This window comes from Schistocerca gregaria, chromosome 4 (assembly GCF_023897955.1).
Source record: "Schistocerca gregaria isolate iqSchGreg1 chromosome 4, iqSchGreg1.2, whole genome shotgun sequence".
NCBI lineage: Eukaryota > Metazoa > Arthropoda > Insecta > Orthoptera > Acrididae > Schistocerca > Schistocerca gregaria.
The window spans coordinates 340,205,731-340,224,780 of record NC_064923.1 but is presented as its reverse complement, the minus strand read 5'-3'; the positions used below and the strand labels follow the sequence as shown (position 1 = coordinate 340,224,780).

At 41.6% G+C, this 19,050-nt stretch overlaps 1 protein-coding gene across 1 annotated transcript in view; it reads right to left on the bottom strand.

The window, feature by feature from the left end:
- The window catches only part of LOC126267007 (venom carboxylesterase-6-like), a 102,525-nt gene extending 93,562 nt beyond the window's left edge, over positions 1–8,963 (bottom strand). Inside the window, exon 1 of the mRNA XM_049971771.1 lies at positions 8,686–8,963. Coding sequence (XP_049827728.1) covers positions 8,686–8,940 — 255 coding nt within the window. The 5' untranslated portion in view covers positions 8,941–8,963. The remainder of the gene's footprint in view (positions 1–8,685) is intronic.
- Positions 8,964–19,050: the final 10,087 nt, after the last annotated feature.

The window sequence follows — 19,050 nt, the reverse complement described above, 5'->3', positions numbered from 1 at the left end:
TTACTGAGGACAGTAAAAGATTATCGGCACTTTGGTAACATCTGTGAAAGCCTCTGAAAGCATTTTCAAAAAGTAAAAATATTGCTATCGTAGCAACCAAATCTACTGGTATTACACACGATCCAGAATTAAAGTGCTTTTGGAACTATGCGTTTGGAACACAGTAACAGACTAAAGCGAACTACGGTCATTGGAAAACTTCCAAAAAAGTAGCTGAAAGTATTTGGAATGCTATACAAGGAAGAGGAACTTCAAATTACAATGGCATTTTGTATCAAGCGCTACAGTCTTAAGTTTCTAGAATGGAAACAAAATTTTATGAAAGTCGCTTATTAGGGAAAGAGACAGGATGATAGGACTTGTGCTAAGACGTACAGAACTATGAGCATACACACTGCTTGAACTGCTAAGGAACAACTGATACTTGCTAAAATAACAATTGACAAATGCTGCGTAACATCTGACAACTGCTATGGCACACCCGATCAATGACAGTAAAATGAAACGTTGATGGCGGGACATATTTCCCGCCGAAGCTTGTGCACGAAAACTCTCTATATATCCGACAGTTCATGTAGTACGGTGCTTGAAGAAGATAGTTGTGGAACCTATTAACGGGACATTCACTGTGGTATGGCAACAAGTCTGCAAGACATCATTTGAGTGCTTCCGATCAGAGACGAGCAGTCAGATCTGGCATCGCTAGATTTTTGTTCATATAAGACTTATATCGAATTGATACAATAGCAGACGAATGACATAAAACGTCATGTCAATGATTATTGCACAAGAATATAGAACAAATAAACAGAAATAAAATGTAAGTCTGCAGGCTTTCGTGGCCATTGTCACTGAAGTTAAAATCTTCTGGGCTATTAGGCAGCGTCATATTTTCCACGCAATAATCGGCGTTTCTACCCCTCTGCTGGGATCTTCATCAGGGTCTTCCGGTGTCCACTACTGCCAGTGTTCTAGTAGTAGTGGACACCGGAAGATCCAACAGAGGGGTCGAAACGTCGATTCATTTAGAGGAAATATGACGTGGCCTAGTAACCCAGAAGATTTTAACTTCAAAAATAAAATGCTGTGGAACCTGAGGAAGGTGTAAACATATTGTTGTCAGGAGAAAAGGTGACTTTTGTAAAAGAATTCTGTAATGCGTGCAGTCTCATTAAGCCACATGGAAAGAATATAAAGGATGTAAGAGTTGGGATAAGACCATGCAAAAGCATCGTTTGTGAGCAAGAGGAAAAATGAAAAACAGTATTAGAATGAAGACGAAAAAGCACTTCATTAAAATGATCTGAAATATAGCAACACAGGATTGGACCCATTGAGAAGCAGTTACAAATAAATTTGAGACTTTTTAAATTTGGTGATGATGATGCATGGTAACAGCATAATGGACTGAAAAAAATAACCAATGAGTAAAAAAAGAGTAAAAAGGGAATGTAGAGTAGTAGGAAAAATGATACAAACAACCCGATGCCTCAGAAGTTTGGAAGAAAAGAGGGCCAAAAGGATAAGTCAGAGTGTATTTTGAAAGGTCTCTGTTGGATTCCTTTCATATTAATTTCTTAAATCTGTTGTCATTTACGGCATAAATTCCTTTTATAAATTTGCTGTGGTGTTTCTGACTATCTGGGAGGAGACTGAGCAGTGAAACGTGTTACTTTGACACATAAACAATAACGATCTGCCATACTACTACACTTTAAAACTCAGTTTATATGTAATTCATGTCACACAGTCTCATACGGAACCTACATCCGCTTTCTTTTATATATTGTATATGATAAGATACTGTCATCCCCCTTCCCTTCTGTGTGAGAGGATGAATGAGCAAATGTATTTCTAGTTGCATGCTTGAGGGTAGCAGGCAAGCCTGTCTGCTAGAGAACAGTAGGACCAACGTCGGAACAGGTAGCTACGCTTTCTAGAAGCAAAGAGGTTTCTATTCTTAGTATGGTCCTGTCCGTCCCTTGTCATGTTGGTATAGGGAGCTGCCTCTCTGGTCACTTCCGTTTTGTATACGAAAGCACGCTCGGTAGGAGCCCGGCAGGTCAGTCAGACCGTGGCAAGCGTCTGAAGTGGTAAGATCTCCGGCTAAGCGCGTTTCTGCTAAGTCCGTAGGACAATGGATTTCTTACGTTCAGCCTAACTGAAAATTTAATCACCTTTATTTCAGGTTTTAGCTCTAAAATATCTAATGTTATCTTAAATTGCAACGCAGTGTATTTCGAGTGTCAACTTCGGAATATCTTCCAGTAGTTGCTTTGTCACTACTTTGTGAGTAAAGTGGAACCACGTGTAGATCAGAAACTCTAACTGAGATCATCAATCTTAAATGCGAATGTGCGTGAGATTATAACGTCTCGTCTTAACAATATTTTTCAATATAGCAACTTTTCTTCATGTTCAACCCACGTGGGGTGTACTTTGTGAGACCAGTACCATGTGCTTATACAATTGTTTGACCCATCACGTTAATAGTAAGACGATAGTAACCAGTTAGAGGTTTTTCTTTTGTAAATTGCTTTTCGATCTAATTTATTTTAACTGTTGTTGTTGTTGTTGTTGAAGTTGTAATCGGGATTGTATGAAGGCTGTGTGAGGGCTTCCCAGAGAAACGTCTACAGCTTACTAGAAACAACCTGCCAACATAACATAAGCCCACATGTTGTCAAGTCTATTTAGACTACTCTGCTGAAGCTCCCCTGTGAAGCCTTTATAGATCCTCCATATGATTTCCATATTTCTGGATCCTTGAAGAAAGATATTCGTAGCCGTCGATTTCCTTCAGACAAAGCGACGCAAGACGTGGTACAGTCATAGTTCCGTAGGCTACACTAAACCTTATTTCCGTGATAGCATTTGACCGTCTTGTCTCATTGTTGTTGTTGTTGTCTTCAGTCCTGAGACTGGTTTGATGCAGCTCTCCATGCTACTCTATCCTGTGCAAGCTGCTTCATCTCCCAGTACCTACTGCAACCTACATCCTTCTGAATCTGCTTAGTGTACTCATCTCTCGGTCTCCCTCTACGATTTTTACCCTCCACGCTGCCCTCCAATGCTAAATTTGTGATCCCTTGATGCCTCAAAACATGTCCTACCAACCGATCCCTTCTTCTAGTCAAGTTGTGCCACAAACTTCTCTTCTCCCCAATCCTATTCAATACCTCCTCATTAGTTACGTGATCTATCCACCTTATCTTCAGTATTCTTCTGTAGCACCACATTTCGAAAGCTTCTATTCTCTTCTTGTCCAAACTAGTTATCGTCCATGTTTCACTTCCATACATGGCTACACTCCAAACAAATACTTTCAGAAACGACTTCCTGATACATAAATCTATATTCGATGTTAACAAATTTCTCTTCTTCAGAAACGCTTTCCTTGCCATTGCCAGTCTACATTTTATATCCTCTCTACTTCGACCATCATCAGTTATTTTACTTCCTAAATAGCAAAACTCCTTTACTACTTTAAGTGTCTCATTTCCTAATCTAATTCCCTCAGCATCACCCGATTTAATTTGACTACATTCCATTATCCTCGTTTTGCTATTGTTAATGTTCATCTTATATCCTCCTTTCAAGACACTGTCCATTCCGTTCAACTGCTCTTCCAAGTCCTTTGCCGTCTCTGACAGAATTACAATGTCATCGGCGAACCTCAAAGTTTTTACTTCGTCTCCATGAATTTTAATACCTACTCCAAATTTTTCTTTTGTTTCCTTTACTGCTTGCTCAATATACAGATTGAATAACATCGGGGAGAGGCTACAACCCTGTCTCACTCCTTTCCCAACCACTGCTTCCCTTTCATGCCCCTCGACTGTTATTACTGCCATCTGGTTTCTGTACAAATTATAAATAGCCTTTCGCTCCCTGTATTTTACCCCTGCCACCTTTAGAATTTGAAAAAGAGTATTCCAGTCAACATTGTCAAAAGCTTTCTCTAAGTCTACAAATGCTAGAAACGTAGGTTTGCCTTTTCTTAATCTTTCTTCTAAGATAAGTCGTAAGGTCAGTATTGCCTCACGTGTTCCAACATTTCGACGGAATCCAAATTGATCCTCCCCGAGGTCTGCATCTACCAGTTTTTCCATTCGTCTGTAAAGAATTTGCGTTAGTATTTTGCAGCCGTGGCTTATTAAACTGATAGTTCGGTAATTTTCACATCTGTCGGCACCTGCTTTCTTTGGGATTGGAATTATTATATTCTTCTTGAAGTCTGAGGGTATTTCGCCTGTCTCATACATCTTGCTCACCAGCTGGTAGAGTTTTGTCATGACTGGCTCTCCCAAGGCCGTCAGTAGTTCTAATGGAATGTTGTCTACTCCGGGGGCCTTGTTTCGACTCAGGTCTTTCAGTGCTCTGTCAAACTCTTCACGCAGTATCGTATCTCCCATTTCGTCTTCATCTACATCCTCTTCTATTTCCATAATATTGTCCTCAAGTACATCGCCCTTGTATAAACCTTCTATATACTCCTTCCACCTTTCTGCCTTCCCTTCTTTGCTTAGAACTGGGCTGCCATCTGAGCTCTTGATATTCATACACGTGGTTCTCTTCTCTCCAAAGGTCTCTTTAATTTTCCTGTGGGCAGTATCTATCTTACCCCTAGTGAGATAAGCTTCTACATCCTTACATTTGTCCTCTAGCCATCCCTGTTTAGCCATTTTGCACTTCCTGTCGATCTCATTTTTGAGACGTTTGTATTCCTTTTTGCCTGCTTCATTTACTGCATTTTTATATTTTCTCCTTTCATCAATTAAATTCAATATTTCTTCTGTTACCCAAGGATTTCTAGCAGCCCTCGTCTTTGTACCTACTTTATCCTCTGCTGCCTTCACTACTACATCCCTCAGAGCTACCCATTCTTCTTCTACTGTATTTCTTTCCCCTATTCCTGTCAATTGTTCCCTTATGCTCTCTCTGAAACTCTGTACAACCTCTGGTTCTTTCAGTTTATCCAGGTCCCATCTCCTTAATTTCCCACATTTTTGCAGTTTCTTCAGTTTTAATCTACAGGTCATAACCAATAGATTGTGGTCAGAGTCCACATCTGCCCCTGGAAATGTCTTACAACTTAAAACCTGGTTCCTAAATCTCTGTTTTACCATTATATAATCTATCTGATACCTTTTAGTATCTCCAGGGTTCTTCCACGTATACAACCTTCTTTCATGATTCTTATTTTAACTATCAGAATTATTGTGGAGTTACACTTTTTGTGTAAGCCAAGTTGACCAAGTGAAGCATGTGGTGTAATCAAAGTAGCCCTCAGCTATTCTTTTCGGGAAGATTTCACAGAGAGTTAGTATGAATTTAGTATACCAGTGTGTGATAATTACATGACGGACAGGATTGCGCTACGAATGTAACTTCTTTAGGTGAAAATTGAATCGGTTGGTTGTGGGTAACTTCCCTTTGCATATGTTTCAATGTTCTTCGTGTGTTATTTTATGAATGTAGTGTTGTATGCAGTCTCCCAATCTTGGCTCCCTATTTGATGTGTTCCGTAAGATTACAAACTCACATTTTCACAATCCTAAATAAGGCACCAGCTTAGTTATGACTCAAGTTTAATATGCTGAAATTTCAATGATCAATGTTAAAATAAATTTCCAAATATAAACTGATTTATTTCTTTTTATTTAGATTCTCTTTTTAATATATGTATCACCGGTTTTCGTATGACTATTAAAAGATTATAATTAATGTTAGTCTGGTTGGATATTTGGTAAGCTAGACTGGATACCTGGTGAAACAGTTGCTCAGTAATGCAATGTTAACTTCCTCAGGTAGCTCACAGCTTTTAACCCGCTTTTATTGTCTATCAGCATCGCTTTCATAACAAATTAATGCTACAACATTTCAATGTGTGTATGCCTATTATCTCCTCTCTCACTCACAGATCCTTTTCAGCTAAATTTGGCACAGAAATAGCAAGTCTCATGAGTCTCAGCATTGTGCGATTTGTAGTATCCTAGCTCCAATAACATCAGAGATACAAGAAAAAAATGTGTTTTTCAGCCCTGGTGTGTAGGTTACATGCAGAACAGGCATATTGTGTGGGAACAGTATTTCTGTACCAAATCAACCTGCTTTTCAACGCAATCTATATGTCAGAACAAAAAACCGTTTTATGGGCTCCAACATGTAAGCTTCCTGTAATGACAGTTGTGATGTGCTGGAGCAGCATCAGACTGATTTATTGAACTGCATTGCAAGCCGACCTTTATGACAAGGGAAAATTAATGATATTCTAGCCCCTGATGTGTAGCCTGCCCTTCATGACATAATGTGTTGTGGCAATAGTACAGCCAGCTTTACAGAAGTGTATTGCAGAAGTTATAAGCGCTGGTGAGCATGACTGGGGGGAGGAGGGAAAGGACAATATAAGAGAGAGGAGCAACTGGGCAGAGAAAGGAGAGAAGGGGGAGATGCATGAGTCAGATGGAAGATATAGTGGGTAGTGGACAGGTGGAAAAGGAAGAGCCAGAGGTGAAAATGAAAAGAGGGAGTGGGGGGGGGGGAGATAGACATGTTCAGAGGGAGGAGGGAGGAAGATATGGTGAGAGAAGAGATGGAGGAAATGGTGAAAGAGAGTGGGAGAGGGAGATGAAGAGATGAGTGGGGAGAAGGAAATACACTACTGGCCATTAAAATTGTTATACCATGAAGATGACGTGCTACAGACGCGAAATTTAACCGACAGGGAGAAGATGCCGTGATATGAAAATGATTAGCTTTTCAGAACATTCACACAAGGTTGGCGCAGGTGGCTACACCTACAACGTGCTGACATGAGGAAAGTTTCCAACCGATTTCTCATACACAAACAGCAGTTGACCGGCGTTGCGTGGTGAAACGTTGTTGTGATGCCTCGTGTAAGGAGGAGAAATGCGTACCATCACGTTTCTGACTTTGATACAGGTCGTATTGTAGCCTATCACAATTGCGGTTATTCGTATCGCGACATTGCTGCTCGCGTTGGTCGAGATCAGAAGACTGTTAGCACAACATGGAATCCGTGGGTTCAGGAGCGTAAGACGGAACGCCGTGCTGGATCCCAACGGCCTCGTATCACTAGCAGTCGAGATGACAGGCATCTTACCCGCATGGTTGTAACGGATAGTGCAGCCACTTCTCGATCCCTGAGTCAACAGATTGGAACGTTTGGAAGATAACAACCATCTGCACGAATAGTTCGACGACGTTTGCAGCAGCATGGACTATCAGCTCGGAGACCATGCCTGCGGTTACCCTTGACGCTGCATCACAGACAGGAGCGCCTGCAGTGGTGTACTCAGCGACGAACCTGGGTGCACGAATGGCAAAACGTCATTTTTTCGGATGAATCCAGGTTCTGTTTACAGCATCATGATGGTCGCATCCGTGTTTGGCGACAACGCGGTGAACGCACATTTGAAGCGTGTATTTGTCATCGCCGTACTGGCGCATCTCCCGGCGTGATGGTATGAGATGCCATTGGTTACACGTCTCGGTCAGTTCTTGTTCGCATTGACGGAACTTTGAACAGTGGACGTTACATTTCAGATGTATTACGACCCGTGGCTCTACCCTTCATTCGATCCCTAAGAAACCCTACATTTCAGCAGGATAACGCACGACCGCATGTCGCAAGTCCTGTACGGGCCTTTCTGGATACAGAAAAAGTTCGACTACTGCCCTGGCCAGCACATTCTACAGATCTCTCACCAGTTGAAAACGTCTTGTCAATGGTGGCCGAGTAACTGGGTCGTCACAATACGGCAGTCACTACTCTTGATTAACTCCGGTATCGTGTTGAAGCTGCATGGATAGCTGTACCTGTACACGCCATCCAAGCTCTCTTTGACTCAATGCCCAGGCGTATCAAGGCCGTTATCACGATCAGAGGTGGTTGTTCTGGGTACTGATTTCTCAGGATCTATGCACCGAAATTGCGTGCAAATCTAACCACATGTCAGTTCTAGTATGATATATTTGTCCAATGAATACCCGTTTATCAACTGCATTTCTTCTTGCTGTAGCAATTCTAATGGGCAGTAGTGTAGATATTGATGTGAGGACCACATGGACAAGGGAGGAAGAGCTGTGTTCAAGTGTTGAACACATACACAGGCGAAGCCTTGGGGAAAAGATTAATAACTACGTAAAACAAGAACACTAGTAATGCGCCGGCCGGAGTGACCGAACGGTTTTAGGCGCTACATTCTGGAACGGCGCGACCGTTACGGTCGCAGGTTCGAATACTGCCTCGGGCATGGATGTGAGTGATGTCCTTAGGTTAGTTTGGTTTAAGTGGTTGTGAGTTCTAGGGGACTAATGACCTCAGAAGTTAAGTCCCATAGTGCTCAGAGCCATTTGAACCATTTGAACTAGTAATGCAGAAGTAAGAACAGCTGACTTTGAAAAGCGTAATAGTGGCAAACTGCGGATGGCGCTTGATACCCAACAACCTGACAGTTGAGAAGATAAAATGGAAGGAATTCGGTTGTGTCCTATACAAAGGAATCAGACTGCCATTCGCCTTCAGCGGTTAAGAGAACAAACATGATTCACAACGAACACTCTTGCTGTCGAATTACAAAAGAACGATGCACAAGATGAATGAGCCCAAAGCAGTTTTGAACGTCAGTCTAACAGCGGTTGGTGGCTGTGTGCACTCACCCCGAAGCGCAGCAGCCCCACGGGTGGCTCCGCGTACGGGATGCCGAGGTAGGCGTAGAAGCGGCGGCCGCTTCGTGACGTCATCACTCTGCCGCGCACCTTGCCGTCGGCTATTTCGACGACGGGCGCCGCGTCCTCATCCTCCGCCCCCGCCTCCCCCGCCCCTTGCTTGTCGGCGCCGTGTGCCGGGGCCGGCCCCAGCAGCCACAGGCAGCAGCCCAGGGCGACACACCACGTCCTCCAGCAGGAACGCATGGCGCCGGTATACGCAGCCGCTACACTGCCGCTTCGGCACGGCGACTTATCTTATCGACACCGACATCTGCCACTTCTGAACCGTCCTGCAACATTCAGACACGTCAGGCTCTTCAGAGACACGTCAGTAGCGAGTACCAGTCAGCTACAGAAAACCCAAAGTTCCTTAACAGCGTCCCCATCAGAAGTGATCTGAATAATGCCTTTCAGATAATAAAGAAAGCACCTGCCAATGTAACTTTGATTAGTTGCGAATGTCTCAGGTTCAATAGTTCTCTAAATGTAAACATTGTTCTAAGACAGTCATTTCCTCATATCTTAACTTTGTGACACACACAATGTTTCACGAGCCCCGCGGGATTAGGCGAGCGGTCTAAGGCGCTATAGTCATAGACTGTGTGGCCGGTCCCGGCGTAGGTTCCAGTCCTCTCTCGGGCAGGGGTGTGTGTGTTTGTCCTTAGCATAATTTAGGTAATGAAATGTCGTGTGACGAGGGCCTCCCGTCGGGTAGACCGTTCGCCAGGTGCAAGTCTTTCAATTTGACGCCACTTCGGCGGCTTGCGCGTCGATGGGGATGAAATGATGATGATTAGGACAACACAACACCCAGTCCCTGAGCGGAGAAAATCTCCGACCAGCCGGGAATCGAACCCGGGCACTTTGGATTGACAGTCTGTCGCGCTGACCAGTCAGCTACCGGGGTCGAACATAATTTAGGTTAAGTAGTGTGTAAGCTTAGAGACTGATGACCTTAGCAGTTAAGTCCCATAAGATTTCACACACATTTGAACACGTTTTGATGTTTCAAAAAATGGTTCAAATGGCTCTGAGCACTGTGGGACTTAGCTTCTGAGGTCATCAGTCCCTTAGAACTATTTAAACCTAACTAACCTAAGGACATCACACACATCCATGCCCAGGGCAGGATTCGTACCTGCGACCGTAGCGGTCGCGCGGTTCCTGACTGTAGCGCCTAGAACTGCTCGGCCACTCCGGCCGGCTTTTGATGTTTCACGAGGGATAGCTAGTATTTTAACTTTTTATGTCATGCAGAATTTGTTAAAGAATATCATATTGGCTGTCGACTGTAGACATTATTCATTTCTACAGCTACGTCTACATCCGCAAACCACCTCACGGTGTATCGCGAAGGGTACTTTGTGAACCCGTGTCATTTCCCCCTTTTGGGAAAAAACGACATTTTGTCTCTAGATTGCGTGATTGATTATTTTGTAAATTTTTTTTGTTTATTAATATACGCAGTCACATGTTTATGACACAGTCATAACCGATTTCGGCCATACAATGACCATCTTCAGATTCCAAAGGCGGCATACACTGAACACAGGTTCATTCGTTGTCAAACCTCTCCTGTTCAAGTTGCGTATTGTTCGCTGGTAAGTATTGTACGGTCTCTGCCTTCACGGTCTTTTCGTGAGATATACGTGGCATGTCGCAATATATTTGCTGCCTCATCTAGAAATGTACGTCCTCGGAACTTCAGTAGTTGACCGTGAGGTGACGCAGAACGCCTCTCTTGCAGTATCTGTTACTGGAGATAGCTGAGCACTCCGTGACGCTTTCGTGTTTACTAAATGAACCTGTAAGGAAACGCGCTGTTGTTTCTCGGATCTTCTCTATTTCCTCTAGTGTCAAAGTGTAAAATTATCACTAGACTCTCACAAAACAACATACCTCCTACTGAAAGCGAAACTAGAAGAAACATAAAATAAAATTAAATGATGTAGCATTAGAAGAAGAGCAGTCACGGAATCGCTAGGGCTATCTCTGGACGAATGTCGTAACTTTGCACATCATATAGAGGAAGCAGACAGAAAAGGTACGAACATGATAAACGAAATGATAAACATTGCAAATAGGCAATTTCCTCTTCCTTCCAAAACAGAGCATACCACATACCTGTATTAGCATCAGTTGTCGGATATGGGGCTAACGTTTGGGCTCATGGATTGCACCCAGTGAGGCCAGCCCCATTAGTGAGAAGAGTTCAGTGAGGTGTGTTACTAACGTTAACGAGCGCAAAAGGCAGACCGGCCGCCTTAGTACAGATCTTATTACATTCGACGCCACTTTGGGCGACCTGAGCGCCCGATGGGGATAAAATTATAATGAAGACAACTCATCACCCAGTCCCTGAGCGGAGGAAATCCCCGACTCACCGGGAATCGAACCCGGGCCCCTGAGGACGGCAGTCCGTCACGCTGACCATTCAGCAATTTTTTTTCCTTTGTTAAAACAATCATATAATCACATAAGTACAAAATAAAACAATGAAGTACTGGAACTGTTTCAACACGAATTGTATCCTACAATAGACTGAACAACACATTTCAAAATAGTGCCATACAGTGCCATTTGTAAGCTTACAAAACAGAACGAAAATATCAAACTGACAAGAGCAACTTCAGTCCAGACAGACACATAGAAACAAAACGCTAACATATCAAAGAGAATTACAAATATATATATATATATATATGACTGTCTTAATTAGAATTGCAGTTGTGTTAATTGATTCACAAGCGTCCAAACTCTTCACAGAAAGTCATTTGGAGCATACAAACGAATAACAAAGACATGCACTGGCAACATAAATTAAGGAAAACGTCAAATGAAGTTAATAACACAATTGAGAAGTCGGGAGCAGTCCTAGGAACATGTGTAACCCCTATCGGGGCAGACACTATCTCGAATGATACTTTCTTACTAATTACAGGAATATATCAACTGGACTTGGAAATTAGGAAAAGGGGAACCCTTTACTAGTTAAAGGAAGGCAATCAAATGGAAGTTCTAAGAATGCTTGGAACTGATGCTAATACGAAAAAGTTATTAAAAAGTTAGGTATTATAACTGTAGCGAAATGAGTGGGACACTTCAGACACAGGCAGGATAACTTGTGCATTTCTCCCTAGCATTAGGGAGAGACTAAAAATGAGATTTATTAACCCGGCGAGTGGAGTGATACATTACCTGACTGGCCATGGCCTGTATGTGGCGTGTAATGGCCATCACACATAAAGGATTTTTATCCCAAGAGTAGCATTAAGGAGCGAGTCGATCAGTATCCAGCAAGGCCAAGGAAGATTTCACGAGGTATTGAACCACCCGTTAGTATGTTGCCATTCCGGCTATAAGGAAAGTATGGGCTTTAAGAAGTAACAGTGATTGGTGGAATTGCTTGTTGCAGTAGAGAAGCTGTTGACGTGCTGTTTGACGCCCTAGGAATCAAACAGAGGCTGACTGTTGACCAGGGTATTATGAGGGGGGAGCCAGTAGATGAGAGAACCATCTACAGGTTAGTGCACCAAAATAAATGAAATAAACATGGCAGATTCTGTAGTGACGATGTAGTATTAGTATTTGGGTAAATGGTTAAGGGTTTTATTGTAGTTTTGGGTAGTATAAGTAGTTTTAAAAATTAAAATTCAGTATCACAAATAAATAGTTAATATATGTATTTATTGTTATCCAAGAAAATGGGATTCTTACTACCTATTTTATTTTCTCAGATAAAGGGCTGTAATCGTGAACACAAAATAATTAAATATATAAATATCAGTCCTGTGCGATACGACTCCCATACTGATAAGCAATATTCAACTATTGGTCAAACGAGTGTTTTGTAAGCTACTTTCTTTGCTGGTGTACTACGCCTCCTCAGGATTCTTCTAATTAATCTCAATCTGGCATTAATTTCATGTGGTTGTTACACTTCAAATATCTCGTTACGCATGCTACTATACTTTGTATGGAACTAACTACTTCCAGTGATTGTTCTGCAATTTTTTGATCATACAATAACGGGTCTTTCTATCTACGTATTCGCAATACATTATATTTCCTTGTAATGAGGATCAACTGCCAACGTAGATCCTCTGCAGGTCTTCCTGCATTTCGCTACCAGTTTTACAGCATCGTGACCTACCTGTATACAATGTGAAAAGCCTCACGGAACTTATGACGTCATCTAATGGGTGGTTTATGTACATATTGTGAAAAGTACTGGTCCTATAACAATATCCTGTGGCACATTCGAAAATGCTTTTGTGTCTGAAGATTTTTCTCCGTTTATAAAGCTGTGATGTGTTCTGTTTGCTAGGAACTCTTCAGTCGAGTCACACGGTTGGTCTGCCATTCCATACGCTCGTATTTTGTTCATTAAGTGGCAGTGAACAACTGTACTCAAATGGCTTTCGGAAGTCAAGGAAAACGGTATCCACGTGTGCGCCTGTGTCTACTGCTTTCTCTGTCTCTTAGACGAACAGAGCGAGCTGAGTTTCACGCGATTGTTGTTTTCGGAACTCATGTTAGTTCCTACAGAGGAAATTTTCGGCCTCCAGAAGCGTCGTAATATGCTAGTGTAAAACATGTCCCAAAATTCTACAACGGACCGATATCTGGTCTATTGTTTTCTGCGTCCGTTCGAAGACCCTCCTTGAAAACGGGAATGACCTGCACTGTTATCCAATTACTCTAAATGGTTCGCTCCCCAAGAGGACAATGCACAATGCTGCTAGAAGAGGGGGAAGTTCTTTCGCATACGTGTAGAATGAAATTGCTATAACGTCAGGTCCAGTGGCCTTTCCTCTGTTTAGCGATTTCAGTTGTTCTTTCTCTCGCTTAGTCACTTTTTTTTCGAAATCGTATCATTTTGTCTTTCGTACGACGATTTAAATGCGGAAATACAACGTGATCTTTCTCTACGAAACAGTTTTCGAAAATGAGTTTACTGTTTAGGCTTTTCTGTGTCATTCTCTGTTTCAGTGTCATTATGGTCACAGAGTGTAAGGACAGATGGCTCCGATCCGTTTTCTGATTTAACATAAGACCAGAGTTTCTTCGGATTTCCTGTCAAGTTAGTAGCTACAGTTTTACTTTCGTATTCATTGAACCTTTGACGAATAGCCCTGCTTACGCTTGTTTTTGAGTTCCTTGAGCTTTTTGTCATCTACGAGGTTTTGGCTATGTTTAAATTTGTAGTGAAGCTCTCTTTGCTTTCGTAGCAGCTTTCCAGTGCAATTATCGAACGACCACGGGGCTTTCCCATCCCTTACAATTTTGCTCGGTAATAATTGTCTAAAGCGTTCTGAAAAATTGCAGTTTCGGTCTTAAAGACAATATCAACCTGTATTGCAAAAAAATTTGCTTCAACACATGTCAAGCTATAAAATCCCCCATCATATTAAGAACCAAGCCTTTTCACTCTTAGGATCAGCAGCAGTAACGGGTGCAAAATTTCGTACATTTTGAAATCATGTAAATTATATGAAGTGATGTAAATTATATCGCCAGTGTTAACATTCTCAACACATATCGCGATAAGTAGATGTTCTTACACACTATAATTTACATCATATCACGTTGTACAGACCTTCGAGTTCTTTGAATGCTGCTCTATTCCTACAGTGAAAAGACTCAGCTCTGACTATGATATGGATACATGTCGGAGGGCTTTAAAGTCTGACATGTGCTGAAGCAAAGGAGTCTGCAGTAACATTTGATAATGCCCTGAAGACGGAAATTTCAGTTGTGAAATAAATAATACCTACTGTCAACGGCGAATTTGATGTTCTCTAACAAATAATATTTTAGGAGATGGACAATTTTAATAAAACTTCCCATATAACATGTGGCCAAACTTGTTTTTGTTTGCAGGGATAAAACTAGTTGCAGAGATAAGTAGCCATTTCGCATGTTGGTACTGCAGTTGCTAAAGGTGTATTTATCGGTTCTCATTTTTGTATCAATGTTCATGTTGCGAAGTTTGGCCTGACTTTACACAACTGAATTTTTCAGTTGTGATTCTTATAGTGATTGGTTGGCTAATTCAGCTGTGTCGCTTAAGCATGCCACGAGTATTTAAAATTCTTGAGTATACCAGTATGGTATTTGGACGGCGGCTTTGTAAAGGAAATATTGTTGCTGCTGGTAGAGAATACGGCAAGCGATTTCCTAACTGCAGCGTTCTACATTCAAGAATTTGCACGGGCGTTTTCACTAAATTGTGTGTGGATGGTGCAGTGAACAGCAGTCATATTCCATCGGAACGTGCAAATGAACAGTGTTTGGATAAAGTATAAGTTGTTATTGAGTTGCTAGGACGTAGTCTTTCAATAAGCACACGCAGAATTACTACGAATATCGGTGTTCCACTGTAAGGAGTGTGTCAGAACTCTCCACTACATTGAAAACAATATAGTCTACTTAACGCTTTGCATTGTGGAAGCACTCAGATATCGATAGTAACAATCTGAGGGCGAAACATGGGAGCTAGATTCTAAGCATTGTTGTGAGATAAGGTCTGTCTGCGAGAGTGGAACTAGTATTGTCGGTCGATAGCTCGGAGACAGAAGACGTGACATGCTGCCCTCATGTCGGTGATGGCAAATCTTACCATACTCAAGGCCTGCTAACATTTATATAGCGAAGAGAGATTTAGATGGCTGAACTAGGCTTGAAGAGGGAATTGCAGATGAAATTCGCAAGCATAGCGCAATAGTAATTGCAGGGTTAGGCTCGTGATTGTTAGTCAGAGTTTGCAGTAATCCCATATTTTGCTTGTCAGTTAAGGAAGTCTCCTTATCTTCCAAAAATAATAATTGTTCTTATTAATAAATAAATGCTGTGGTTATTAAATGATAATGTAACTTTGAACTTGAAATAATTTGTTAATCTGGCACTCAGCTATTATTGGTACCTATGTCATTTCCATTGTCGTTGTCTGTTATTGGTCATTATAATTCTGAATATTTAAATAGATTTAATTTTCGAAATACCTTCTCAGAAGTTGTTTAGTAGTTAACATGACCGAAACAAACTCCACTTTATTAAATTCATTCTTAGTAACAATAAACTTTAGCTGCTTCTGCTGCGAATTGCTATAAACCACATAGCAAAAGGCAGTAATCTAAAGAGGTGAATGCAAAACTTACTGCCAAAACAGAGACATTGACACAGCACATCACCTCATGTACTTTAATCCAGTAAATTCTGCTGCACACGTCAAATTCTGTGTTACTTGTAAATCATTGTTCAAAAACGCAGTCAGGTAGCTTAGGTATTCATTGTTACAAGTTCGTTTGTTCCTGTAGTTTTTCATCAAATACGCAGTCAGATAGTTTAACCAAATGTTATTTTTAAGTTTTTCATGTAACGATCTGTTAGGGCTTAAATGGGAGTGAAACTGACATTCATACAACACGTATACAGTGTTATGCAGGTTGGATTCCAATTAAAGATAACTCAGGTTGCTTATGGAGTCGATTTACACAGACGAACATAGACAGTATTTATTGCAACGCTACATACAGGAGTATGGCGGACAACACCTATGTAAGGCCTCTATATTTATCATATATAGGCGATTCGGTACCTTCGAAAAGGAGATAAAGGTAGACGATTGGAATTCCGTCATTGACTAATTGCGAAGCGCTAAGTAATTTCATCGAACGCCGCAGAAATGCGGACACGGAGATATTCGGACAGCAGCGCTTGCCAGAGATTTGCGGATGCTGTCCGGGCCACGTATTTTCGGACCAGTCCATTCGTTGAGCTAGCGCTGTCCGCAAATCTCCGCTTTCAAGCCCTTGCGTCCGCGTCATTTCCAACACCGGTAGTTTGTTAGGCTCTCCACACGCTAACTATTAATTAACAACACTGTACTCTCAGTCCTTCTGTATACCGAAGGCACCATCATACCAAGAATACTCATTTGGAAACGCGATCTCAAGAAGCCAAGATGCCAAAAAAAACGATTATGCCTTTGTTGCTGTCCCCGTTAATTTGCACACTGTTATACAATGTCTTTTACGAAAAATTACTGATGATATCAAGGGACAAAATAGAGAAACAAACAATAATAATTATAGAGGAAATTTTAGTTGAGAATAGGTTAGTAGTTGGGTTAGGATAGTAATAGCTACCAGTCACAGCTGTGTCTGGTAGCGGTTATTATTCTACACCTTATAAAAGGACAGTTCCGGATTTCAACTACATCCATTCTGGATAAAATATGTTTAAGATTAGTTGTAACTGACATTTCTGGAGACGGGAAGATAATTTGAGTGACGTTTAGTGTGATAATATCAGCAAACGCCAACGGTTGATTGATATGAAAAGCTGAAAAATAATTGTATATCTGTTATGCATTAATTTTTTCAGTTAAAAGAAAAGGAAAAAAATATTTTTTGTGTTTTGTAATTATTATTTCGAATGGTATGAACATTGATGTTACTGCAGAGTAATATGCAAATATAAACTAATAGAGACAAAAGCCTTAAATATATACGGATTAAAATTTGGAGCAGCACGCAACTAACTATTGCTACAACGGAATGTCAAGATACCTTAATCATTTGTTATAATTTCGTGGGACTGATCTGCATCTTGCAGATTACCAATTGTTGCACAAAAGTTCGAAGTGGAAGGAGTTTCCGGTAGCTGCAATGTGGAATACTGCTGTGATTTAATTAGACAAGCTAAAACATTGTTTTCATGTTTAATATGAAAGCAAAGTTATAGAAAATAATTTATAAACCGCATTTCAAAATCCATACATAATATAAAAATTGTTGTAAATATTTAAACATATTTGGAAGGCGACTGTCAACAGCCGACAAGTAATGAATAAAATGTGTCTTTGACCATCAGCCGCTATTATTTTAAACCCAAATATCGATCAGTTTCAGTCATGGACCCTCTCCACGGATAAGGGTTAAAATGGTTCAAGCCACAACATTACATTCGTCATTACTTAAATATTGTGTAGAGAATGTCATGAATTTCAATATACGACACGGGACTTTTAGAAGCAGACATACTAAAACAAGTGTACACAGAGCAGTACTGAAGAGAATATCTAATATACAGTACAACCCCTAACTCTAGAGGGCCGGCAGTCGTGGCCGAGCGGTTCTAGGGTCTTCAGTCTGAAGCCGCGCCACCGCTACGGTCGCAGGTTCGAATCCTGCCTTGGGCTTGGATGTGTGTGATGTCCTTAGGTTAGTTAGGTTAAAGTAGTTCTAAGTTCTAGGGGACTGATGACCTCAGATGTTAAATCCCATAGTGCTCAGAGCCATTGGAGCCATTTCTTTTCTAACCCAGAGCGATTAGCGAGAGTGCCTTCTTGCAAACGCATTGCTTGTTGTCCCCCATTCAGTTTATGCGATAATTACTTCATCGTCACTGTGTTTTTATTCCATTGCTGAACTATTGGCATGGTTGTTGGACGGGCTTCTTGAATGTGAGATGAATGTCTCTGTGTATCACTGACAGTTGCATTAGATTGATAAATGTTTCTCGGGTTTCTTGCCGTCCGATGTGTATGTAACCTCACGCTTTCAACGACTTTCTCTATTGTTAATGCCACGAGTTATCGGACGTACTAGCAGGTCGTGTGGCATTTTCGGCCAACTACACAGTCCACTCTCCTAGTGTGATCACCTCCTATGTTGGAGGTCAACGTGCAGTGACCATTCGCAGACGGCAGGCGGCAGCTCTAGCAATGGAGATTATATCCACTGACGGAAATGAATCGGAGCACCAAAAATAATTAATGTAGAGTAATTTATTTATTTATTTAATCGTATGGATAGGGCCCTCCGTCGGGCAGGCCGTTCGTCGGGTGCCGGTCTTTCAATTTGACGCCACTTTGGCGAACTGCAGTCCATGAGGATGATAGGATGACGATGAGGACAGCACAACATCCAACCCCTGGGCGAAGAAAATTCCCCAACCGAGCCGGGAATCGAACCCGGACCCAGAGGATTGACAATCTGTCACGTTTCGTTTGTTCTGGGCGGACGTCACAAGACATCCGTTCAAGTTGATCGTTGATTCCTTGACTTAGTTTTCTTATTGCAGAGAGCGCACAGCCCTCTGACCGAACACGCTCAGCTACCCTGCGGCGGGTATTCAGCTACCGGGGGCGGACATGTAGGGTAATGAAATTTTGGGAATACATTTGTCTGTTGTTGTTGTGGTCTTCAGTCCTGAGACTATTTTGATGCAGCTCTCCATGCTACCCTATCCTGTGCACGTTTCTTCATCTCCCAGTACCTACTGCAACCTACATCCTTCTGAATCTGC